This window comes from Pipistrellus kuhlii, unplaced genomic scaffold (genome assembly GCF_014108245.1).
Source record: "Pipistrellus kuhlii isolate mPipKuh1 unplaced genomic scaffold, mPipKuh1.p scaffold_m20_p_4, whole genome shotgun sequence".
Lineage (NCBI taxonomy): Eukaryota > Metazoa > Chordata > Mammalia > Chiroptera > Vespertilionidae > Pipistrellus > Pipistrellus kuhlii.
Genome location: NW_023425540.1, coordinates 87,150,410 through 87,177,978, shown reverse-complemented (window position 1 = coordinate 87,177,978; position 27,569 = coordinate 87,150,410). Strand labels below are relative to the sequence as shown.

Here is a 27,569-nt window from a genome sequence, read left to right as displayed (position 1 = left end):
TCCTTACGGGAGTGGTGGGTGCTGAGACAGTCCCTCGATCAGCATCAGTTCCCAGGAGACTGTTCCTTTTAGAAGTAGCATCTTGGCTGCCTCCAAGGGATCGCTGAATGGGCTGCAATGGCTGTTACCTGGAGGAGCACAGCAGTATCTGGAGGCACCATACATTGAGAGGGAAGAAGAATAACCACAATAAAACCATCCAATGCACAGAAGAATATATAATCCACATATTTAGAAACATAATAAAACCAATGCACAAAATTTGTGCAAGAGTAGGCCTTCCTTCCCCAGGCTGCCGGCACAGGCTTCCCTCATAGCCCCAGCTTCATCCAGAAGGTCGTCTGGAAGGACATCCACTCTAATTAGCATATTGTGCTTTTATTATTATAGAAATAGAATGTAAAAATTGCAACTGTAATAACAGCATTCTGACCCCTGACCATCAGCCTGCACTTATGCACTGGGTCTCACTGGATCTGAGACCAGCATGATGACATCAGGGAACAATTAACCTGTTTTCTAAAAGACAGAAGCTGAGGCACAGAGAAGTCACCTTGGAAAGCCATGTAAGGTTAGGTGGCAGAGCCAGGATTTGAAACAAGGGAGACTCATTCGTGAGGTTTCTCAGGTATTATATTTTTTATGGCTCTGACCAAAAAAAGGCATAATTCTGATTCATTCACATTGGATGACCATTGTGGTGACTCCTATCATTTTTTTATGTGATAATCTAAGGGAAAGAGATCAATGCCCCTCACTCAATAGTCAGGTATTGCAGGTTTTAAAAAATCTTGGGGCACACTGGTTGGAAGTCACTGCTTTATACAGACAGTGTGGAGGCAGATGCATTTAAGGTGTATCAGCTAGAGGAGACCTAGGGAAACGTGTGTGTCCCAATAGAAAGGAACAAGCATAAAAGATACAAATTCCAGGTATGACTTCTCCCTTGGTTGATCTTGAAACAGATTAAGTTCTCTGGGCTTCATATCAAACCAGTCCATTCCCAGCCTTAATTCCCTCTTGGGGTCCTTTTAAGGCAGAGGCATTAATAATAACACAACAGCGACCAGAAACCCAAAGGAGGCCACAGGCAGGAAAAGAATCCCATTGGTGGTCATGCTATTCAAATAGGAGGCGAGTTTCCTTTCATAAGGACCCTGATTGGCCACTAAGTTATTGCTGAAGGGTGGGGGCGCCCTGCCTTCCTGAGTTCTCTCTCCTGATCTTCGGTTGCTTAACTGGAGTGTGCTGAACTTCAATTTGATAATTGCATCCTCAAATCCCTTAATGAAGGTGCCTATCAAAGTATAAATAATTACCCAGTACTGTAATTTCGTATTTGCAAACTCCTTCCTGACTGTTTATGCTTCACCTCGGTTCAAAAAGGAGGTTTAGGGACCCACCTCAACCTTGTCTCAGGGAAATTTCATAGCCCAGAGGCAGGTATCTTAATTCAGTTCCCCACCCAGGGAGTCCGGGTTTACCATCACTGCCTCCCAGCACCAGACCTCTGTCCTTTCCTCCTGCTATTTATAAATTCCAGGGAGCGCTGCCTTTTTGCTTGGGGGCAGGTAATGCAGACATCTATCCTCATCACAAGTTCTGCCCCAGGAACTTCAGGTCCAATGCCAGCCTCTGTGAAGGGCACAGGGATCGCTGTGTGGCTGGCTTGCTTTCTCCCACACCTGTCTCCTCCATAATCTGTTTGCTTGGTATTGTATTCACTGTAGCTCACAGGGCACAAGCCACTGGCCTGTTTGGCTTCTTTCTTCACCTGGTTCCTATTCTTACAATATTCACCAGAGCCCATCAAAGGAAGTGCTGGAATCATCTGGGAGGTAAAAGCCAGAAGCTACAAACCAACCAACCTAAGATTTGGAAGCCTTTGTGTGGGTGCCTCTTTACAGCGTGGAGGGGGTGTGGGGACGCTGGGGTACAGCATGGGAGGGTGTGCAGATGCTGTTGTACAGCATGGAGGGTGTTCAGATGCTAGGGTACAGCGTGAAGGGGGTGTGCAATGCTGGGGTACAGCGTGGAGGGGTGTACAGGCATGGGGGTGAGCTAAATGAAAAGGGGAGCAGCAGGGGCTGAGCCAGGGCTGGCTGTGAGTGTGTTCTCCCCAAACTGTGCTTAGCACCTTGGCTTATAGTGAGGGTTTGCAGCTGACAGCTCTTCCACCAGCATTATTCTTAAAAGCTGCACTGAAATTACTCACCTCATGTAAAAACAAGTGCGATTTACATCTAATATGGGTAATTACTTTTACAGTTAATTAAAAGCGCTCTCATTACACTCCCGCTGTGATGCCTAGGCTTAGTTCTTATTTGCAAACAGACCCTTGGTTTGAGTTCACCTCCTGACACAGGGCTCCTACCTGAGGGGCACCGCCTTCCTCCGGATCGCATTTAACCGTGCTGAGCCAGCGGCCCTGGGCTGCCTCGGCTCCTGCCAGCTCACTGTGTCCCCTGAGAACCAAGCTGGAAAAAAATTAGAATGAAAGAAGGTGACGGGATTAGCCAAAGAATATAGGAGCATAACCCATAGGCAAAATCATTAGGATGAAGACAACAAAATAATTCCTGGGGAGGTGTTACCCTCAGAGAATGAAGGCAGACAGACGTCTTAGAAATGCCCTGTTCTCTTACTTGCACAAAAGCCGGGTGTGGGGATTGTTTGGTGTGCATTCTGGCTGTACAAACCACTCCTGCTACCCTCTCCCAAGTAAAATACTCCCATTCCAACTTAAAGTCTCTTTACTTATAAAATCAGCAACTTTGCATTCTGACTTAGCCAATTAACCCAGAATTGGCTCTCTTGGTTGAAAGGATTTACGTTGAGATTGTAGTTTACTTACTTTTTTGGCCATTTGTATGATTCCAGGTGAAGTAGCGCTTAGATTCTTGGTCTTCTTCACGTTTAGGTAGAAACCTCAGTGTTTTCAGAATCAGACCCTGTGCCTTGAAACAGGGATCTCTATCAGAATGAAACTTCTTTAACACATACTAATAAAACACCTCCTCAAATTATCACATCCCTGGTAAGTAATTAAGGCTGATTAATTAAAACACATCGTCATTTGAGACTTAAATTCTGAAGGAGCAGAAAGACTGGTATTTCACGGAGTTTGCAGACCCAGGGAATTGGATGTTCTGGTCTATCGCCTGGAGCTTTTGATGTTTTTGCGAAGTTATTTGCTTCCATCTGCTGGCCATATATGGTATTGCAGGAACTGAGCACCTGTGTATGGAGACATGTTATGAAGTGGGTAAAGGAAGTCAGTTCACAAGACTTAGACTATTCTTCATATGTTCAAGCGGCCTTCCTGGAACCTTGGTGTTTTTAGTTGAGTGAACACAGGCTGAAGAATTCATCCAAATGGCATACATGACTTCAAATATGGATAAATGATGGTTATAAGACAATACAGTTATTCAGGTTTTTGTTTTTGTTTTTAAGTTGAATCAAAATCATTATCCTTAATTAAGGTATTTAAATTTAGACCAATGATTTAAATGTTTAGGTTCAAGGATAATATGTGGTGTGTAGGAAAATATAAAATACATAGCAGGTAGACCATATAGATTCCAGGCCTTTAGCTGTCCAGGCCAATTCCCTACCCTCGCTGACTCTCAGTTCCCTCATCTACAAAATGGAAGCATTGAGCCAAATGGTACTTATGGCTTATATTTATTTTTTAAGTCTGAATATTTATTTGTGGAGAGCAGCTACAGTGTTTGGGCAGGTTCAAGCCTCTGACCAGTCTTCGCATGGCAAAGCACATGCAAGTCCAAGCTTGGAGGGCAAATTCCTCCCAGCACAATTATAGCCAAGGGCTATAGTTGTAAGCTTGACCTTATGGTCTGAACCTGCGGTTTCAGAGTAGCTAAGTGATATAGGCTACGGGAGGTGCAGCAAGTGCTGCCAAAACAAAGCTTGATAGAGTTCAGGTGCATGTAATTGAGTAGGTTTGAAACCTGCAAGAACATTGTAAACATCTTAACCATGCCCTTACTTTGCCTCATGGAACCTGTCTGTAAAATAAAGGCATGGCTTGCATACTGTGGCACTGTCTGTCCATCCGAAAGCAGTGTCCCACCAAGCCCCAGCTTTATTCTCTTGTCTGTCTTCTTTAATCCTTCACCATCCCCACCCACCTCAGGCTCACCAAGGGGCCATGCTGCGTATAGCACATTTATTAAGGTTAATTTTTTTTAAAAGAATTCAGGTTGCAGTAAATCACTGTGTTCCAAGTGCAAGAATTTAAACTGGTATTGGTTGGATTCTTTTAAATTAGAAGTAACTGTTTTCCTTAGAACAATAGGAAACCTAAGTCCAAACTATCATGGGAACTAATGTTGAAAAGGAAACCATTTACAATGGAAGGGGAGCAGAATTTGCCACCCCAAATACGCCTCTTTGGTATAAGGATTGTTTGAGGGTGATTATTTTTAAGGAACAGCAGATTCAGGAGAAGCTCTGAAAACAGAATAGACGTTGCCCTCTTGTAAGAGAAATTTATATTTATAAGGGAAACCTACACTTGTAAGGGTATCTCCCTCTGTCCCAGGGAAAGAAGGATGATAAATGGCCAGAATCTTTCACCAATGGAGATAATGACTTAAATCTGCACAGCAGCCATTCCCTTGATTATTCTGCTTTTCCAGATAACCTCCCAGAGCACCCCCAACATCTTTTGTCTTTAGCCGAGGGGGCAATTGAGGTGGTGGCTTGGGCCATTCCCTGTTGGGAGTTATTTCGTATTCCTGGGTCTCTCCCTGCACTGTTCTCCTGTTAATCTGTTTTTTTTTTATTATGGGAGTGGCCTTCAGCCAAGAATCTAGAAGCATGGAGGCAAACTAGTTTTCCTCTTCTCCATAACTTTGATTCCAAATGGGAAATGTGCGCCTGAATTAGTTTTGTAGTGTGGTGTCCAAAGGTACTTTTTTGTAATGTTATCACCCATCTTGCCATAGCTTTTATTTCCCTTTGAAAAGGAAGGATACACTCGGGTGTCTTTCCCAGAAGAAGGGCAGATGATCATAAGCCTGATCGACCTTGTCAGGTGAACCCTAGGCTGTGTCTCCCCAGAACCCCAGAGATGATGTAAGCTGCAAGTGTTTTCTAGGAATCACTCCGGGACTTTGTGAGCATCCCAGGCCAGGAGAACCGTGCTGTGTCCAAGATGCAGCATCCTTACTCAGCTCCCACTCAGATGCAAGCTCCTGGTCCCTTCTTTCCATTGTCCCACCAGGACTGACCTCTGAAATCATTCACCAGTTCCAGGGACTCTCTTCTGCAAACACAGGGCCCCTGTGCACAACCCAGGACTGCCGTGGGGTCTCTGGTTAAAGGGCATGGATTGCATGAGTGGTCCCCAGGGTCACCCCTTCCTTTGCTCAGGGATAGGTATCAAACTAAAGAGATTTGCATTGGAAGCTCCTGGAGGCCTTGGTTAGTCCCCTGCATGTCTGTGAAACACCTGCCACAGGTGTACAGAGCAACAGGAATCTATCCTCACAGTCTGCAAGCCAGGAACCAAGGCGTCAGCAGGTGTACTTCTGCCAGAGCCTCTGGGGGAGGGTCCTTCCTGCCTCTTCCAGCTCCTGGTAGTTCTGGATTCCTTGACTTGTGGCTACATCACTCCAGTCCCTGCCTGTCATCATATGGTCATCTTTCTCCCTGGCTTTTAAGAGGACACTCGGATCACCCGGGATGACCTCATCTCAAGATCCATAATCTACATCTGCAAAGACCTTTTTCCAAATGAGGTCTCCTGCACAAGTTTGTGGGGAGAGGACCTGGGTATACTTTTCCCAGGATTGGGGGAGGAGGGGCGCGGATCTTGGGGTGGTGGTTACTATTCAACTCACCACAGGCTCCTACTCCTACCTTCTGAATCCTCCCAGGCCTCTGGCATATCAGTGGCAGAGGTTGCTCTCCACCCATTCACGGGGACCAATGATCCAGGATCCATGCTGATGGGGTCCTACACAGTGGGCATACGTAACCCTGACCTACAGAAATCCTTAGAAACAACCCACACTCAAACATGCAGAAGAAAATAAATCTCTATCAGAGGAGAGAACAGCCAGCCAGCACTTTAATGACTGGAAACCAGAAGAACTCAGGAGGCTTATGAGAAAAAAAAGTTTAAAAAAAAAACATTTTTAAGTCTCATTACTCCGTGAAGCAGATCTTGCAAAGACATCTGAAGGATACCAGTGCGGCAGCCAACTTTAGTCAATGACTTGCCATATGCTAAGGTCTTTGCCTCATGTGGGGACACGTGAGGCAATCGTTATTATCATCCTTTTACAGATGGGGACATGGAGGCACCATCTCACCACAAGTGTGGTGGGGCCCTGTGAGTGGGAGGCATGGGTTGTCCATGACTGAGTCACTGTTGGGGTGTCCAGCTGTGGAAAGGAGCACCCTGGATTGTAAGGAAATAGATTGATTGACAATAATTTGTGCATGGCTTCCCATTCCTACTTAGCGTGTAAGTACCTTTGGTGTCCTCCCAGCGAAGTCTTCTATGGGACTAAGGTACTTAGGCAGCCACTCTGGTTCGGAAAAGGTCAGGCCAGAGCCCATCTGGCCACACCAGCTCTACTCGGAGCGATTCGAACAATAATTTGTTCCTGCCAAGGTGGCATTTTTCCAATTTGAGTCCAACATTGTTCTGAAGCGAGTGCTATCCCCCAGGGCGCCTCCTGCATAGATCTGTAGCAGATGACAAACCAACAATATCATCTAAATAAAAAAATCCAGCCTGGGCTTAGTAAATTAATCCTGACAAGAAGAAATCGAATAATCTTAGGGAGGTGGCAAGAGTGCTGATGCAGCCAGATGGCTTTCTTCCGAGCCTGTGGGTCCTCAGTGGCAGAATAGAAACATAACCTGCCTCTGGGTTACTGACTTGGTTAGGAAGTTAACACCTGCCACTTCTGTGTGGGTGAATCAGAGTCGGATATGGGCCTCTCTGCAAATTTAACATATTTTCACTAGGGGAAAGAGCGAGAACACACACACCAAAGCCGCAGGGAGCTACTCTTTCTTACCTTGTTCCTTTATGGCACTTAAAAAAAAAATAACCTATGCTTTTCACAACTCCCATACCAAGATAAACTCTGCTTTCTCTCTCTTTTTAAATATATTTTATTGATTTTTTTACAGATAGAAAGGGAGAGGGATAGAGAGTTAGAAACATTGATTGGAGAGAAATACTGATCAGCTGCCTCCTGCACACCCCTTATTACATATAGATGTGCCTACAACCCAGGTAGGCACATCTTGACCGGAATTGAACCCAGGACTCTTCAGTTCACAGCCTGACGCTCCAGCCAAACCAGTTAGGGCTCTGCTCTCTCTTTATGGTTCTTAGAGCATGAATTCCAAAGAGGGTTCTTAGTGAGAGTAAAAGGCATGTTCTGACTCAATATCCAGGGTCAGTCAGAGACCTTGGTGTTGAACACAGGAGCATGAGTGAGAAAATCGTGGCCTCCGACTGTGCCTTGCAGATCATTGAAACCTTGTTTGAATCTACTCTGGCTACCATGGCAACATATACAGACTGAATGGCTTCCACAACAGAAAAGTATTTTCTTATAGTTCTGGACACTGGAAGTTGGAGTCAGGGTGCCAACAGGGCTGGGTTCTTGCTATGGTCTCACTTGCAGATGGCCACCTTTCCTCACTTGCAGATGGCCACCTTCTCTCTGAGTCCTGCATGACAGTTCCTCCCTGTGTGCCTGCAAGCAATCTCTGAGGTCTCTCATCTTATAAGGGCACTAATTCTAACAGATTAGGGCCCCATCCTTATCACTTCATTTAACCTTACTTATTTTTTTAGAGGCCCTTCTCCAAAATATAGCAACCCTGGAAGTTAGGGTTCAGTTGGTTGGAGCATCATCCCATGCACCAAAAGGTTGCAGGTTTAATTCCCAGTCAGGGCACCACCTAGGTTGTATGTGGTTTGATCCCCAGTCCAGGCACGTAGGCCACAAATCAATGTTTGTCTCTCACATCAATGTCTCCCTCTCTTTCTCTCTCTTTCCTTTCATCCCTTTCTCTCTAAAAATCAATTTAAAAATTATCCTTGGGAGCAAATTATATATAAAGTTTGTAGATGGATTTTGGTGATGGTTGCACAACAATGCTTAATGCTGCTGAATTGTACACTGAAAAATGGTTACAATAGTAAATGTTATGTATATTTTAATAACATTTTACAAACAGTGATTCTGAGTGGTTCTTCACTGATCTTGCCTCCTACTGCTTCCCTATGTTGATCCCCACACTAGCCAGTGGCCTCTCTCCTCTGGCTTGACCATGTCCAATGTGTTTCCTCCCAAGATGCTCCTCCCCAACTGGCCCCAAGCTCATTCCACACCTTTCTTGAAGCCTTTACTCAGTTGCTGATTCTCTTTAAAATGTTAATTTTTATTCTCCTTCTCTCAGCATTTCCCTTCCTCATTCCCCTCTTTATTTTCTCCATAGTACACATCCTCTTCTAAAATAGCAATTCCCATTTCTTTTTATTGTATGTCTTGTCTAGCAGAAAGTCGGTAGCATCAGGGCAGGCCCTCCATGTGTTTTGAATGTTACTGAATCTTCTCTGCCTAGAGCACAGCCTGGCAAGTCAGAGGTACGGAATGCATATCTTTTGAATGAGTGAATGAATGTCACAGTTGCTTGTGTGTGTATCTGCCATTCTGTCTAACTGGAGAGTTCCTTGAAGGTAGAAACCATGTGGGGTTTTTTCCCCCCACCATTACATTTAAGAGCAACAAGGAAAAATGCATAGAAAAGTAGGTGTGCAATAAATATGGATGGATAAATGGACGGATGAATAATGGAGAAATGGATGATGGATGTATGAGTGGATGGATGGACAGATGAAGAGATAGATGAATGAATGGTTGGGTGAGGTATAGAGGAATGGATGGATAGATGGATGAGTGGATGGTTGATAGATGGATGGATGGATGGATGGGTGGATGATGGATGATGGATGGATGGATGGATGGATAGATAGATGGATAGATGGGTGGACGGATGGATGGATGGATGGTGCATAGATGGATGGATGGGAAGATAAAAAAATAGACAAGGATGGTTTTGGGCTAACGAGAGGATGATGTGACTATTCTAAGTCTGAAATGGGAGACATTATCTGATTGAGGGCAGTCTGCTGATGTGAACAAAGGTGTCTTGGGAGCATATTATTACATGAACCATCAGCTTCTCTTTGCTGTGGCCTCTGATCCATAGCTTTTGCCTTTACCCACATCTGCATGTGATAAAGCTTAGTTATGACGTCCATATGTCTCTAATGCAAACACCAAGGCATATACTTCTGAAAAGCGCTATAAAGAGCAATGGCTCGAGAAGCACTGCTGGGAGGGTGAGCTCTTTATTATTTTAAAGGGCATTTCAACGATGCTGCTGAGTGTTCCCTGGCCAGAAGTCTGACTCTTGTTCTCTCTCTCTCTCTTCCTCCTCTCAGGATATCAAAGCAGACTGCAATACCTGTGCGGAAATAGAGGACAGAAAGGTAAGTCGATATTTTTCATTGTCTTGGTTTCAAACAAAACAAGAACACGGTGATCTAAAGCAGTGTTTAAGACATGCCTTGCTGGAGGGTGGCTTACAGAGGCGATGTGCGTGCTGATGTTAGATACATCAAGACAATCATGCTTTATTTAAAAAAAAATTATTTATTTTTATTTTAAAAAATTAATTTATTTTTAAAGACCATCATGATTTAAATGGTTCATTGTACTCTTCCTTGCTCTGTGTTATTTCCGATGACTTTGATGAAGAGTGTATGATGCAATTTATTTTAAAAATTGGTGCTGATTGTAGTTGAATATGGTTGATTATCGTGTCCCATAGTGCATATTATTAAGTAATATTAAATAGAATATATAGGATGTATACTACAGTATTGGGGTTTTCTGGGTATGTTCTTATATTTGAAATATGCTCTTTGGGTGGAGAGAGTCTGCCTCCATGTCCATCCTGATGCAATAAAGGAGCGGCAACATCTATTTCCATGAGATGCTTGGGCAGCAAGAGGAGGACATTGCCTACACATTAGTGCTCCCTCCCTCCACCTTGCCTCCATTTATCTTCTTGCTGCATTTGGTATGGATCCCCTCAGGCAAAAGCCCTGGTAGACCTGGCTCCTCACTTTAATATTCCCATGGTCCCTCTTTATTGACAGGAGTTTGCAGAAGTTTCTGTCCAGAGTGCACCCAAGCAGATAACGTTGTACCTTTAATGCCTTGAATCCAAAGAGGTCAAATAAGGGGATTGAGGCCACACAGCTGCTGGCTGTGTACCAGGCGTCATCCCACACTTTCCAAAGATGTTTCTCTCTGCGTCTGTACCGCTGTTGTCCAATGCCGTCATTATTTCCAGCAGAGTTTTTCAGCCCTGATTTTGTGATAGCTCTGTCGTCTGCTGATGGGTAAGTTGGTGGAAATCGTCTCAACACAAAATTTTGCTTTTCAATAAAGGTGATTGCCATACATTACATTAAGGAGTATAACACATGGCAGCTTAAATCCCCTCTGTGTGATTTTCTCGGAGTTGGGGTTGGGTATTGCTCTGGCCGGCAGGCAAAGGTGTTTCCATTCAGGTTTGCATTCATGGCACGTTTCCTTGCTGGTTGCTTGAGTGCCTGTGCTTTGTGAGTGGGACAAACCGCCACTGGGGCTGATCACGTGTCCACGGGATTTTTCACTTGTTCCCACCAGCCCTGCCCTCAGTGAGCTGCAGCGGACAGTCGCCCACGGCAAGGTGAACACAGGCTTAGCCCTGCTTCCAAGTTCAGGATGTTTCTGTTCCCCTTTGGCTTTTATGGAATTCACAAACATGTGTGTGCCCAATACTTTTTCTTTTCTTTTTTGTTTTATTTAAACTTTCATTACCAGTAGTTTTTGAAAAATGCCAGGAGAACTGATGCTGTTAAAACAACATCAGTCCCATCACCAACAAGATAAATGAGCAACTCAGACAAGCTCGGGGCAGTGAGAGCTGGCCACAGAGCTCCATCCTGCCTCTTGGCGGCATCGGTCTCTTATGTCAGGATGAGAGCGACGCCCCAGGCCATGGCTGCTCTGTGGTGCTTACTGGTGGGGGAGTCATATTTATCATTCTGTCCAAGCTTCAGCTGTTTTCCAAAAATGGGTAACACACATGTACATGCACACATGTGTGTTTTTCTGCTTTGTCATGGATGGTGGGTTGAGTCAGACACTTAAAAGGAAGTCTTGTTTATAAATCATTCTTCTGACTCTAGGTGTTTTGGCTGAGTGGATAGAGTGTCTGCCTGCAGTCTGAAGGGTCCAGGGTTCAGTTTGGGTCAAGGGCACATGCTGGTGTTGAGTGCTGGAGTCAGCCAGTCAATGATTCTCTCTTATCATTGATGTTTCTATTGCTCTCTCCCTCTCCCTTCCTCTCTGAAATCAATAAAAACATATATGTAAAATACCATTCTTCTGTTGTTTCCTGAACTTGATATCATAGGATGAATGATACATGAATTAGCTCAACCTATGGCTGCAGTTGGTAGTGATGATTCCTAGAGATACAACTATTAGATACCTTAATATTTGGTCTGTTTTTACTGTCTTTCTCCCTGAGGACTTCGTCTTTCTTCTGTTCCACAGAGCTTTGCTTTCCATCTAGATTATTTCCTGATTTATTTATTTCTGTGACATGTCCATTTGGGATTGCTTCTCTGGGTTTCCTGATGTGATTGGTAGTGGGCCTTAGGTGTTGGAGGTAGTCTGTCTATGAAGGTCCTGTCTCTAATGAAAGTGTCAGGATGCAAAACCTAATCACCTGCCGGGACCGGTTTGGCTCAATGGATAGAGCGTCGGCTTGGGGACTGAAGGGTCCCGGGTTCGATTCCGGTCAAGGGCATGTACCTTGGTTGCGGGCATATCCCCAGTAGGGGGTGTGCAGGAGGCAGCTGATCGATGACTCTCTCTCATCGATGTTTCTGACTCTATCTCTCTCCCTTTCTCTCTGTATAAAAATCAATAAAATATATTAAAAAAACAAACACCTAGTCACCTAAGAGGGCATTCCCCCCCACACACCTCTATAGCAGAGGGATCCAGCCCTTCCCTCGTGCATGATGTGATGGCAGCCCTGGCAGCTGCAGTGACGTCACCCCAGTACTCCGCTACCCTGACGTATAATTATGGAATTTGCAGGAGTGGTGATGCTCGCTCCTGCATGTGTGTGTGTCTCTCCATGTAATCTGGATGCTTCTGGCAACATCAGTGATTTGATAAAGTGGAATTAAAGTGACAAGAAATGATAGAGGTGCCAAAATAATCATTGGGCCTGTGGCTGCAGAGGCTGCCTGTGGCCGGCAGGTTTTACAGAGCGAGAGCCGAGAGCATTGAAGGAGAGCGCACTTTTCTCTAAAGCCTCCTTCACTGAGAAGCTGATCAGGGGTCTCTAAGGGCTTCGTGGCTTCCCAAGAAAAACTCCCTTTTACCTTTTAAACTTGATTTTCTTATTTCTTTCACCTTCCCTTCCTTCTGGTCTCCCCAGGATGTACCTGCATGCTCACATCTATTCTTTGGGTGACTGTTGATAAGAGGACTTTAGGGAACACAGGGTCTCAGGTTTTCTCGGGAGTCTAACGTGTTCTCTCTGGCAGCCCCTCCCGTGTCACACCTGATCCTGTTGGGTGGGCTTTTTACCTGGAGATGACTCCCTTTCCCCTTGAATCCTAGACCAGATGTAATGAAGGGGGACAAACTGAACCTCGGGAGTGGAAGAAAGCTCTCATCATTGCATAATAAAGAAAATTGCTCTTCTTGGTCGGCACAGCCTGGGCTCAATCTGAGACTGTGGACAGAATGAGAGACGTTTCTTTTTCCTCCTGTGTTGTTCGGAGAACCTCGCCTGGTTGTTTATGAAGAAATGCACGGTGCACATTGGAACATGGTTTTGGTTTATGTTTCTCTTTTGCTCCTGAGACCACTGGTTAGCAGAGCCCTGGGAATGGACCTACCTTTGGATGGCTTTGGGCCATTTCTGGAACCCCCTGGAGATGCCCCAGGGTGACCTGAGAGGCTGGCCGCATTTGCACCTTGAAGTGGCAGGTAGAGGCACAGGCCGCTCCCTCTCACAGGGGAGCGCCACGGAGCTCAAGCAGGCTCAGCAGAGGGGACACCAGGCAGGCAGCTCATCACTCAGTGCAGCTCTAAGGCCCCGCACAACCGCACACGCCTGACATTTACAGCACCTGTGTTGCTGGTGGGGAACCGAGGCATTTAAATTCATTTTTATTTGTGGTGTAAAATGCGCCCGAATTCAATGCTATTATGAAGACTGCGATTCGGGTGATGAGAGGAGAGGCTGATGGATCAGTCAGGGGGAGAACCTGTCAGGAGGAGATGAGCGCCCATTTGTCAAAGGCGGTAAACACAGGCAGGCTCCCTCGCTTCGCTTGCTGACTGGCCTGGTGTGGCTAAGCAGTGTCAGAGCCGTGGTGAAATTGCAGGTATGGGGTCTGAGTGGTTTGCCAAGGGATGGCGACTCTCAGGTTAGGTCTGATTGAATGGGATCCTGACCGGGAGGTAGACCCCGTGGGTAACACAGAAAGTTCTGCGCTTTTCTTCTTGCAACAGGTCCCTCTAGCTCAGTCATTGCATGTACCTGCAGGTACTTAGAACAGCTGTGTGTGGAGGCACCAACATGCCTCACTGCACAGGTGAGGTTAAGTGACTTGACCGCAATCTCTCAAGTTGCATCATAGATCAGGATTTGGATTTTTTTCTTTCAGAGGCTATGCTCTTAGCTCTATTGCCTTATACATGCATTCACATGTATGCACATAACATGCACACACGTATACACAGAGATGATCAAATTTGTAGGATATGAGAATTGCCCTTTCCAATGGAAGAATTTGGACCTAGGTGAGTCTCTCCACCCATTGCTAAGTAAAGAATCTGTTTTTCAATTAGGGGACAAACTTTCAGCCCCTGATGTCCTGGCTCCTGCTAGCTTGCTGTAAATTCACCATCCCCTCTGCTGCACTCCTGGCACCTGCTCTGGTCTTGAGGGCAAGAGATAGTGGCTTCAGAGCACAGTTCTGGCTTCAGTTTCCCAAAGACCTGGTTTGGTTCCTAGCCTGTGCTTTGCCAGCAGGGTATCCTACAAGACTTGGAAGAAGTTCCACACTCAAAGCAAATGCGTCAACAAGATGCAGTAGTTACTCCCACAGATGGGAGCTAGGATGTCCTGGTCTTTTGTCCTGCTTCACCTCCTGAGCAGCTTTCTTCCCTTGCCCCAGTCTCCACGTTTCCTGTCTGTGATTTGGAGATAATAAAATCAGCTTGAACTTTTCAAGTTCATCTGAGGAATTGAGAAGATAACACTGCAAAATAGTCCATGTGATGTCTGCCACATAGTAACCCAACCAGCAATAGCTACTTTTGTTTGCGTATCTGCTAATGGCCACACCACAATGACAGGCATTCCATGTCATTTCTAAGGAAACTAGAGGCCCAGTGCACGAAATTCATGCAGGAGGGTTGTCTTTCAGCCCGGCCTGCACCCTCTCTCAATCTGGGACCACTGGCTCCTAACCGCTTGCCTACCTGCCTGCTTGATTTCCCCTAACCACTCTGCCTGCCTGCCTGGCTGATTGCCCTTGCTTGCCTGCCTGCCTGCCTAATCACCCCTAACTGCTTGCCTGCCTGCCTGATAACCCCTAACTGCCTCTGCCTCAGCCTCTGCTACAGCAGCTTCCTTCAGAAGGTCGTTTGGCTGTCTGGTCTAATTTGCATGTTATGCTTTTATTATAGATACCTTTAAAAAGAAAGTGTCCTGGGGATTCTAAGAAATGGACACATGATGAGACCTAGGAGAACTCTGGAATACCTTAGAGAGAAAGAGATGCTTGGCAAAAGTCACCCGTCTGCCAGGCTCAGGCAGACATCACACGTTAGTGGAGGAGATGGAGGCAGCTGCAGGGTGACATGTCATGGCCAGGACAGCCATAGACTCTAGAGAAATGGCCCCACCTGCAGGGCAGTTGTACAGCTGCCTGCTGCCACATGGAATGTAGACGCATTGTGGCCATTTTCTGAGCTGATCTGAAAATCTGGATTTTAATTTCAAACCACTGGTATTTAAAACACTGTGCCAAACAAACACGTGTGCAGAAATGGGTCAATAAGTTCTCAAGTCTGGTGATTGGATGGATTAGGAGGAGTTCTCCTGGGCCTGCTTCCACGGCCTGTGCGTATGGAAGGAAGGTCCTCCTGGCAGAGGGAGGGAACAGAATGGGCAGATGCATAGAGATGCGGACCCAATGTTTAATGCAGACAAGGGTCAGGTGTGCATATTCCAGTGGCTCTGGGGGAGATAGAAGGTGTGAAGGGCAGTATTTACCATGCCAGTGGGTTGGGGCTTTACATCCATCTCCTCTCCCAGTGGAAGTGCAGGTCCTTACTGGGTGGGGCCGGACCTGTACAGAACCAAGAAGATGAAACTGTGTGACTAAAGCAGCCAAAGAGAGAGTCATGAGAAAAAGGACTGGGGCAGCGCATGGGGGTCGGGACAGAGCATGCAGGTGCGGGCAGAGCATGGAAGTGGGAGCACAGCATGGAGGTGGGGGCAGAGCATGGAGGTGGGGGCAGAGCATGGGGGCAGAGCACAGCCCGGAGGTGGGGGCAGAGGTGAAAGCTGAGCATGGAGGTGAAAGCTGAGCATGGAGGTGGGGGCACAGCACAGAGGTGGGGGCAAGGTGTGGAGTTGGGGGCACAACATGGAGATGGGGGCAGAACATGGAGGTGGGGGCACAGCATGGAGGTGGGGGCACAGCATGGAGGTGGGGGCACAGCATGGAGGTGGGGGCAGAAGCCGGTTTGGTGGAGTGCAGGAGTGAAGTTGAAGGCTTTGGCTACAAGGTGAAGTCAACCAGGACTCAGAAATAGTGGGGCTGGATTGGCAGCCAGGCATCCCTTTGTAAAGGTGTGTGACAGAGGAGGACTGTGGTTTCCTGCAGGCCAGCATTGCCCTTCAGGAGGTGCCTTCAGGTGGCTCATGGATGGTGGCATCAAACCACTTACTCACAATCTGAAGTCATTCTCTTGTCAATTGTTTTCAAAAGGTGGGATTATATAAAAAAAGAAATAAATTAGGGTTTTGTTTAACAAACCAAAAGGTATCAAACATATGCTACTCTACCTTTTTAACCAAGAGACACAGAACTTTGGCAGACAATTCCACTCTGTCAGTATAATTTATTACCATTGTTTTAGTTTTGATTCCGGTTATGTTCTATGAATGACAAAGGATACTGCTCTTTCCATTGACTTCAATAACTACCTCCTTTTAAAAAAATCCCACTTAAGATATATTTGTACAATTTTAACACATTCATCAAGAACAAAAGAATTGAGTTTATTAAAAATCATGTACATGGATTGCAAATAACTGGAGTTTAAGAAACACTATTTTCTAATGTTGGGTTTGCCAAATGAAGAGAGACTTGGGTTTGCATTTGGGAAATTTCAAACTCTACTCGTCTGCAAGAGGGACTGGAAGGAGACAGGATGGATGGAATCGGGGCCTGGGCTGGACTGCAGACAAGAAGGCATGGACTGGACCTAGGTAGGTAAAGAGGAAGGTCTGGGCTTATGAGGAGGTGAATCATCCTATCCATGAGGCAACTCTCCCATGGTTCATGGGCAGCTCCTCCCAGGGACATGTCAGACAACGCCCAGTTTAAGGTCAGCGTATCATTGATGCCATGAGGAGACAAGTTGATGAGTTGATAAGCATGGACAATATATTAATCTGAATTTTATAGGCATGGATGCTAGTGAAGTTGAAAAGCATTGGTTTTCTATTACAGTGCTCTCTTGCTGTAGGGAGTGGGTTAGTCATTTGGGCTTTGACAGGCAGAACAGAGACGAAGGAAGAGCCATGCTCCTTGCTCAGAAAGGCTCTCCCAGGGATGGGGTGTGTTCATGGACCAGTGTCTCATTAAAGATCAAAAGGAGATCTTCACGTCAGACAGGGGCAAAGCCTGCAGTGAGCACCATTGGTGAGCCTCACAGAATTCACCTGGGGATTGGGTTTCTTTTTTGCTCCAAATGTCCTTTGTTTGAGGCCAATTATATGAGTGCATTAAATAGGAAAATGCTCTGAGATTCCCCAACTCTGTGGAAATGAAAATGAAAGTATCCCTGAGGAATGGTATTTGAGTTGCATTTGGAGGGGGAAACAAGGAAACACGCCTGGGCCGGGCACAGAGATGGAGGTCTGAAGGAGGCATAGCCACCCATGGCTCCACTCTCCTGGCCATTTAACACCAGCAAAGCCTTTGTTGGTGTTGCTTGGCTATGCTGTTTGTGCCAATGGGCTACATCCCTTGCAAATTCCTCAGGACTGTGAATCTTGTTGAGATTATTAACCATCATTCCTGGCAGCAAGACACTCATCCCAAGTGAATTCACAGCCATTCGCTGGCCTATGGTTGGGCTGTATGTAGGACAGTGCTCACTCTCCCTCCCACCACCTCCAGCCACAGAACAGTGCCTCTCAAGCCACTCACATTTGCAGACTTGCATCCATTCCTTTGTTCAGCAAGGACTGTGCTGAGATCTGGGTGAGATTTGCTGTGCACCCTGTTTTCTTCTAGGAAACAGGGCATCATCAGAGAGAGAGCTGCACATGCAGCCACGATGGTCAGACTCAATGTTATTTTTTCAGTAGCCAGGAGTAGAGATGATATATCCCAGTGCCTGGAAATATGTGTGTGGAGCCTCAAATAGGAGGAGACAGAAGTCAACACATTGGTTGCTGCCAAAAATTCATCAGCATTTTGTTCACATCTACACAATTTATTTCAAGTGTCAGTGCAGTAGACCTGGGTTTGAATCCTGGATCTTACCTTTATACATTGAGAGATTCTGGGGAACTCACATTAGCTTTCTGAGTCACAGCAACACAGCTGTAACATGGGGCTAGACAACACACGCCATGCATATTTTGTGGGCTGGCTGAGTCGGGGCATCTTGTATAGGAAACCGGGTTGGACCAGCTTCAAGACAGAGAGAAAAAGACAGCTGCTGAGTGAAATGACAGCAAAATCAGTCTGCCTTCTGGTAGTGCTTGGTCCTGGTGTTTAAAATGTAAATGAGGTGGCCACTAGCTGTAGGCTGAAATCCTATCCGTGAAAAGAGAGAGGTTCCTTTATCAGTAGTTTTAGCACAATTCCTGGGGGTGATGCTCCTTGGCTTAGCTCAAGTCGTTTAGCTGTGCATAACAGTCCTGTGCCTTCACCCAAACCAATAGTAGGATGGGCCCAGCAGAAGGACTTACATGGACTAAAAGCGGAGTCCCTAAAGGTAACCGTGATTGATTGTTTTTCTGGAAGAGAAAATGGTCAACAGTAATTACAACCTGCATGCAAAGAGCTTGTACTATATACCAGGCACTACCATTCTATATATTACTGAATCCTTATAAAGATCCTCTAAGGTGCATATAATTTATATCCCTATTTTATAGACAGGGACACCAGGAAGAGAGGTGTCCCTGAGCTAATGTGCCTGAGCTCACCTGGCAGTAAGTGTAGGCTGGCGTTCAAGTCCAGGGGATCTGGGTTTGAGTCTTCACCACTAGGCTAAGCCCCTTTCACTGAAGATGCTGCTCAGGAGAAGGCAATAGGTGGGCCTCCTCATGGCACACGCTCAGTGCCTGGCCCACAAAGAAAAGACAGCTCTCTTTATGGGAATGACTGCTACCGAGGCCTCACCAGAACAGAAATAAGCTGGGTCAATGCTGAGCAGCCCTCTGTGACCTACCTGCATTAAATTGCCCCTAAATCACTCACTGTAAGGTATTATTTGGGGATCCCCAGTAGTCTGCTCTCCAGATGATCAAATGCTCCTGGTCCAGCCAGGGCCTCTCGGCTCTGCATGATCGAGTTATCATAGACCAGGGCTTCTTACTCCAGGACGGCTCTCCACGCTGGCCTTTACATTTTATCTGCATGTTAACTGATGCTTTCCTCTTTTTATGAAACTTTGAAAATGAGGTGTTCGCCGTACTTTCCTCTTTCATTTATTTTAGAAAAATTTGAAGGTGGTTGTGGGCTGGGGCCTGGGGAAAGCACATAAATGTGGAAGAGCTTCTGAAACAGAATTGCTTTGAGTTCAATTAGCCCATGATGATGGCAGTGCCGTGGATGGAGATCTGAAGAGGGAATCAGTGGAGAGCTGCTGAGCTAGATCGGGCCCTTTGTCTGGTAATCGTGCCATTGACCTTGAAGTTGACTGTGGGAAGCTCTTGGAATAAATCACAGGTGCCACAGAGTGGCTAAGTGTTTTAGCTCAGGGTTCTCAAAAGCCTGGGTTTGAATCCCAGCTTGCTCTCTTCCTGGTTATTTAACCTCTCAGATGCCTATGTACTTATATAAAATGGAAATGATGAGAGTAGATAATTTCTGGGGTCACAGTGCAACTCAATGAGCTAATACACCTTGGGAATTGAACATCCTGGCTTGGCATAATAAATGCAAGTGGCCTTATTATGGCATTCTTATATTTGCTACCCTCCTACACTTCTTCAGTCCTTGTCTCAGTTTTTTATATAGATCTCTGGTGTGATCAAAGAAGTAAACAGCGAAGTAAGGAACAAAGCTGAGACTTGATACCAGGTCTCCAATGACAAACCTGGGGTTTGATGTCTCTGCAGGTGCTTATCAATCTGGAAAAGAAGGTGCATAGAGAGGGATGGAAACGTGTAAGCCTGTGATTGGGAAGCGATTCAATCTCTGGTGTCAAGGCAGATTGATAGTGGCTGCAGAGAATGCGGTTCAATGAGGAGTTCTCCATGTAGGTTCTACTAGAGAGTGCGTGATTGATTGCTGATGCCTGCCAAGGGGGATGGAGGGGGTTACAGTGAATGTGCCAGGAGTAGGTGGTTCCTGGCACTGAATATGGCAACTGTTGAGAGGAATCTCTGTATTGAAGATTCAGACTCCAAATCTCTGTATTGAAGCCCAGAGATGAAGAGAAGACAGGGACTTCATGCTTCTGGCGCACTCACTCCTTGATCTTTATGTTTCAGCCCACCTGTTTCTCCTATTATGTTATGGATATGTGTCTATCAAGGCACTGGTGTTTTATAGACAGTGCATGGATTGGAAGCAATTTACCCCAGAAGGGTCTTATGAGCAGTCTACTCTGTCGATTACATTTTTAGTGACAACTTACTTGATTTCAGCCTCTGATAGGTAGGGTTATGTTCTTGATAATTAATATCTGAATTTAAAAAATGAGATTTATTCATAATGATATTTGTCATCTCTCTGCAGTTATGTATTAATTGGACAGAATCTCTTACATTTTAATACCATTAATTATAGCTATTGTTTTCATTTGTCATTTATTTCACAAAAGAAGGCTATTCTTTTTGTCTAATTTTTAGTGACACGTCTTTCTTTAAACTCTAAATTAAAATGTATTTAGAAAGTGCTTAATTGAATGCAGAGCCAGTTTTCTAGGAAAGTCTTGTCACCTCTTCTAAAAAAAAAAAAAAAAAAAAAAAAAGGCCATTAGTTCTTTGGCGATGGGTGGAGTGAGCGTTAATTAATTTTTGCTCTCCGGTTGGTGTATTTTATGATCCCTCTTCTTGATATGTGATGGGCGACATTTTGCTTTAGATAGGAAGCATGCTCTGTCCAAGTGTGATTTATGTCGTCTCGGCACTTTTGCACAGTTCAGCTGAAATTTTCCTCTTGTTGATCAAGGTCAGAAAACCCAGGGATTGTGCCATCCATCTCAGCAGCCAGACTGCTGAAGTAATTGTTGGTGGAACTTGATGTCACAGCAGCAGAATCCCAAGGGTGAGCTCAGGAAACATGCACACATGCATGTGCAAGCAAGCATATGTGTGTATATACACATGTGCACACACAAACAAGGCTATGCACATTTTATACTGAATTGTTATTTTACTAGGGCTTTTGGGGGGCCAATTGTAGGCTAGAATTTGTTTTTGCATGAAGTCATCAAAAGTGCATTACCTTTTACTGCGGCCATTGCAAATTAAAAACTTTCAGGATCTTCTGGTCGACCTGAAGTTTTTCATGTTTTCTTTTTAACTAAAATGTTTTCTGAGTGTATTGAAGGACAGATCCTTGAGAACAGAAAATAGCTCAAGCTCCAGTTATTCTGGCTTTGGGGGCAGGGAGTAAATGCCTGCCATGAGCCTGGCTTGCAGGATCTGACTCAGCCAGGGCATCTCATAGCTTCTCTCAGTCATCTGAGCCCATTCAATAACTGGTTCCCATGGTTCACAGAGAATCTAGTCAAAGAAGTAATTGAAAAGTTTAAGTGCATCTCTGCATCTCCTCAACATAGCATCTTAAATATAATTTTTAATTTGATCTATTCATATTGAATTTTTCTGTTGAACCAACTTATTGATCCACACATGAACAAATATTAATTGTGCCCCTATGATAGGAATGTTTTCATGGGGAAATCATAAAAGCCTGAGAGTGATCACTAAGGAGCCAATAGAAAATTCATGCAAGGAAAATCATAAGTAGAATCAGACACATGGTGAACACCTGTCCTTGGTAGCTGTTCAAAATGCAAATTAAAGCCACTGTGAGCTACTAATTTCTGCCTACTAAATTAGCCACATTAGCATAAAGTGAGAATATTACCTCTTTCCATTTGGCTAGGTTGCCCTGACACTGGCTTTTTTTTTTTTTTTTTTTTTTTTTTTTTTACTGGTTTTCTTGCAACTTGGTGAAATCAGTTAAAAACCATAGTCCCCACATCTATGAATAACTGTGGAGATAATTATCCTTTTGATCCCAATCTTAAACCCATGAATTATTATGAATTAATCCTGTGAATAGATATTTTGTTTTAATTGAAACAAATGGTCACCTAAACAGAGACACCATCATTTTTTTATTTGTAATATAATAAGATTGACTATAATTTAAATGTCCAATATTTAGGGAATGACTTTAGTACAGAACCTGATGGTGTGTACATGCTATTAAAAAATGATTAATATGTGTGTGTCAGTGGTCAAGAACTAGTAATAGATATGATATCAAATAAAAATGCATTCCATAAGATAGCAAGTGCTTCTGATTATGATCATATGTAAAAGTCGCATGGGTAAAGATAAATATTTATTTTTTCTGTATTCAAACATAATTTCATTAATTTGTGATTTGAGAATTAGAAAGGAACTCATGCTGATGGTTCATGTTGTGTCAATTGGACTGGCCAGGGGATGATATCTTATATCTTCCTGTGTCTATGAGGGTGTTTCCAGATGAAATTAGTGTGGACCAATGCACTCAGTAAAGTAGATTGCTCTCTCCAATGTGGTGGGCATCATTCAGTCCATCGAGGGTCTGAATAGAACAAAAATCTGAAAAAGTAGCAATTTAGCTCTTTCTTTTTTCTGTCTGAGGCAGAGAAGAGGCAATGAATGAATGCAAAGTCAGAAATTTATGGTCAGTCCAGGAGATGAGATATAAAGGGCCAACATGCAGCCATGGACAGGGAATGTTGATAGCCAAGTCAATGACAGTGGTAAAAATAGGTGTAGAATTTGGAGGAGTGCTACAGCAGATGGGCCCTGAGAGACTAGCCTGGCTGGAAAGAATCTGCATATGTAGAGTATGAAGGAAAGGGAATCAGAAAAGGAGAACCAGTCTGAGCACAATCCCTTCCTTTCTGGATATATTAAGGGAAGAGTATTTTAGCATTATTATAGGAAAGAAGTGAGAGAAATTTAGCTCTCTTATGATTGAAAAAAAAAGCAATCCAAAGTTCCTCAAGCTAAAAATATAATTGATTAACTTCATATAATAGGTTGAATGATAACCTTCAAAAATATGTTGGAAGTCCCAATCCCCAGGAACTATGGACATGACCTTACTTGGACATAGGGTCTTTGTAGACCTAATCAAATTAAATTGAGGTCATGAGGGATTGGGAGGGTCAGGGCACTAATCCAATTGTAGCATTTTTATATAACAAAGGAGAAGAAGATTTGGATGAGAGACACAGAGGCTGGGGCAGTGTAAAATTAGAGGCAGAGATAGGAGTGATGAGACTACAAGCCAAGGAGAGCCAAAGGTTGATGGCAGCCACAGGAAGTGGGAGAGGCAAGGAAGGAATCTTCCATAGATCCTTCATAGGAAACAAGGATCTCCTGATACCTTGATTTTAGACTTTTAGTCTCCATAACTGGAAGAAAATACTTTTGTGTTGTTTTGTGCCACCCAGATTATGATGATTTGTTATAGCAGCCCTAGGAACTAAGACACTCCCACCTCTTAAAATCCAGGGCATCTGGCTTCAAGCTTGGCTAGATTCAGGTGCTCATAACGTGTCAGCAGGAAGAGGCCTGTCTCCATCTCTGGATTCTGTTTATCTTGGAGTTAACTTAATTTCAGGCAGGCTCTTCCCAAGTGAAGAAAGATGGCTCCAAAGATTAATTCTAGACTCGCCTTTGACCAGTTGGAGTGACACAGTCCTTGGCTTAGTCAGGCGTGGGTCCTGTGTTCATTGCTGACACCAGCTCCTGACACTGTTGGTATGGAATGCTGTCTGTGGCTATGTCTGAGTCCCATGTGCATTCCTGGAACTTGGACCAAGTGTCCACTCAAAAGGATTCCAAGAGAAATTGGAGGAGAGAGGTTTCCAAGCAGAAAACTGAAGACAAGCAAGGAGGAGAGAGGATATTTTCATCAGAAGTATTATAGCTGAGAGGATGCAGCACATGAGAGAACACACACACACTTGCACATAAACATACACATATACACATGCACATGCATATACACATGCATGCATGCGCACAATGCATGGTCACACAATACATAAATGCACAAGCATGCACATATATACATATGTATGCACACACATACATACATACATGCACATATAAACATGCATGCACACACAGTCCCTCCCCTAGGTCAACTGGGATCAGATTATAGAGAGACATGAGCTCAGGCAGGAAAGTTATCAGGTAGACTTGAGAACATGGCCCACAAAGTGAGAAGTAGCATTGTTGGGAGTTCTGAGGAAGGCCCATCATGATCTGAAAGGTCTGGGGAGAAGATGCATTAGAGAGAGAATACCCTCCTTCTTTCCTACAAATCTGGGAAGTTCTGAGCCCTCCTATTTGCAGCTATAGCACTTCCCCATGCGGTGGCCCCAGGCAAGGCTGCAATCCTATATAATAAAAGGCTAACATGCAAATAGACCAAATGGCAGAATGACCTATTGCTATGACAGGGGCTGACCAACAGGGCCAGATGCTCAGTGCAGAAGCTGCCCCCTGGTGGTCAGTGTGCTCCCACAGGGGGAGCTCCACTCAGCCAGAAGCCAGGCTCATAGCTGCTGAGCTCAGCAGTGGTGGCAGGAGCCTCTCCCACCTCCATAGCAGTGCTAAGGATCCCTCTGGAGCAGGCCTAAGCCAGCAGGTGGATATCCACTGAGGGATCCAGGACTGAGAGAGAGGGTGCAAGCTGAGGGACCCCTCACCCCACTGTGTAGGAATGTCATGCACAGGGCCTCTAGCAGTAAATAAAGGTGCCAGAGTGCCCCATGGGGAAAGTGTGAAGGCCTGACCCGGACCCATGACTTTGGCAGTAAACACACCTGGGCAGGCTCCTGATTAGTTGTTTTCTTGCACAGAACCAGAAGAGGAAAGACTTCAAAAAAAATAATAATAATAACCACCTCTTTTGAGCACTAAATATTTCCAACATACAAGACCATTGCTGTGTGCTTTATAAGCATGCTTTATTTAATCAACATGCCCAACTTGCCTAACTAAAGTAGATAGCTTTTTAAATGCCTAGCTTTGTTCAGATGATGGAATGGAATTCCAGAAGTATTCCATGGAAGCTCTAAGCTTTCACAATGGTTAGGGAGCAGGGCCACAATTACAGCTGAGGTTCCCTTAACCCCAAAGACCATTCATTTCTCAAACTACCCCCAGCTGCCCTATAATTAAGAGGAAACAACAAACTTGAGGCCCTGTTGTAACATTTGACCTGTATAAGCACATATGAAGATATAGTTGTATATGACATATTTCTATGGAGACTAACCATTTTTATTTTGTTACTATGAGTTCAAAACAGACTTACTACCCTCAAAGGGGACCCACATCAAAAAATCCCAAAAAGAAAGTTTTAAATCTCCAGCATAAACTAAGTGCTCTATATCGAAAACATCAGGAAGCGTGGATAAATATAAATTAAGCCCAGAAGCAGAGTAATGACCCGGCGGTTCATTGCAACCTTACATTTTCAAGCAAAGATAAAATCTCATGAAGATTGTGCTTTTGATTTGGGCACAATTTTGGACTGCTCCAGAATTGATTGGCTCGCTTTATCCATATATATGATCCCTGAAATATTTCTCTTTTCTTAGTTTAAAAACAGTGGGCTGTTTATCTCTGACATCAGTATCAAGGTTATTAATAGTGAGGAAGACAGAACAGAGATGAGAACTTTTACCTTCTAAAATTAAAAGGCCTGCTTTTATAGTCTGTTGCCATTTTAGGGCATTATTCTTGTATGTTACTAGACTGATCATCAGTAAGAACCACAGAGAGCATCTAACTTTGTACTAACCCTGTACAAACCGCAGCTCTTGAGCCACATGTGGCTCTTTGCCCCCTTGAGTGTGACTCTTTCACAAAATACTACGGCCAGGGTGAGTCTATTTTGAAGAAGTGGCACTAGAAGAAGTTGAAGTTTTAAAAAATTGGCTCTCAAAAGAAATTTCAATCATTGTATTATTGATATTTGGCTCTGTTGACTAATGAGTTTGCTGACCACTGCACTAACCCAATCGACATCTCCCATTTAACCAGAAGAAAATTAATGCAAAACGCACATATAATGTCACATGGGCATGTACCCACGATAAAAAAAGTAAAATGAGCAGATGAAATTAAATTCAATCTGTTTTTTATTTAACATTCATGCAATGTTACACTTCAAAATGTAATCAATATAAAATTATTGATAATCTGAGATACATATATATATATATACACACACACACACACACACTACATCCTCAATATGCGGTGTGCATTTAGCTCTTGCAGGATGTCTCTCACATTGGGCTGGCACCATCCCAAGTGTTCAGTAGCCACAGGTTCTGTTGGGCAGCATAGGTAGAAGGCACTCCTGTGACTTAAAAGAGAAACCACGGATCTGAAAGGTCTCTTTAAAGGTTTCTGTATAACAGAAGAGTTTCCCTTTTGAGAAGCAGTTCTATACTAGATTTTCCCATAGTGATATGCTTTTGGGAAAGTGTTTTCAAGACACAATCTATGCCAAAATGAGGTGAGAATCATTCAAGCCCAGCGTATGTCAGAATAGAGGCTCAGACCAATTGATTTCAAGAAGTGATAGCATCTCCCCCACTTTAAGATTTTCAGGTGACTTACTGACTATGAATAATTGATAAGATTTGTTATGTAGTTCATCCAGGGGGCTTGGAAGATGAGTGGTTTACATAGTTTCTAGTGTATATAGCATACTAGAAGCCCAATGCATGAAATTCATGCACTCTGGGGAGAGGGGGTCCCTCCACCCGTCCTGCACCCTCTTGCAGTCCAGGAGACCTCAGGGGATGTCTGACTGCCAGCTTAGGCCCATTCCCCATGGGCCTAAGCCAACGGTAGGATATCCTAGTGCTGCTGTGGAGGCAGGAGAGAATCCCTCAGCCGTGCTTCTGGATGAGCAGTGCTCTCCCTGTGGGAAAGCACTGACCACCAGGGACAGCTCCTGTGTTAAGCATCTGCCCCCTGGTGGTCAGTGCATGTTTTAGTGACTGGTCATTCCACTGTTTGGTTGATTTGCATATTAGCCTTTTATTATATAAGATATCCCATTATTCCTGGATGAAGTCATTTTGGGTGGTACTCAGATTTGTCATTTAATGTATTGGAATCATAGAGCAAGGACATAATTATCTTTTCAAATCCATTTTAGTTTTTTGAATGTCAAAGAGAACAATCTCTCTGTGATGCCAGTATGTCTCTAACACCTCTCTAATCCTTGCTAAGTTTTTTCAATAGAGAGAATTTTCAGCAGACAAAATAACCCAGCTAGAATTTAATAATTGAGGTGCATTTGCTGTGTTTTCAACTCATTTAGTCTGATAGTTTCTATCTATTTATGGCAAATTAGATTGTTTTTCAGTTTGGGTGGTGATATAAAATAGTATTTTACATTTTACTGAAGCATAAAAGAGTTACTTTAAAGAAAATCACTTAATTATTGTTAAGGTGACTCATGCATAATGCCAAAACAGTGAAGTTGATAAGCCAATGAACTGAAGTTGGGAAAATACTCATCTGTAATCGTGATGCAAAAGGAGATTTTTCTCTGCTTGTTCCAGACACCATTACATTGCTTCACTTCTGGGCCTCAGTTTCCCTTCCTAGCCTTGGCCAATTTCTACAAATGATGCTTCCTGGTCACCAGGGACCTGTGGGAA

The 27,569-nt window shown here is 44.3% G+C and overlaps 1 protein-coding gene across 18 annotated transcripts in view; it reads left to right on the top strand.

The window, feature by feature from the left end:
* RBFOX1 (RNA binding fox-1 homolog 1) overlaps nt 1–27,569 on the top strand; it is a 2,022,031-nt gene that overhangs the window by 1,115,606 nt on the left and 878,856 nt on the right. For all 18 annotated transcript variants that reach the window (XM_036410672.2, XM_045571305.1, XM_045571304.1 and 15 more), the window contains exon 5: nt 9,509–9,556. In XM_036410672.2, coding sequence (XP_036266565.1) covers nt 9,509–9,556 — 48 coding nt within the window. The remainder of the gene's footprint in view (nt 1–9,508; nt 9,557–27,569) is intronic.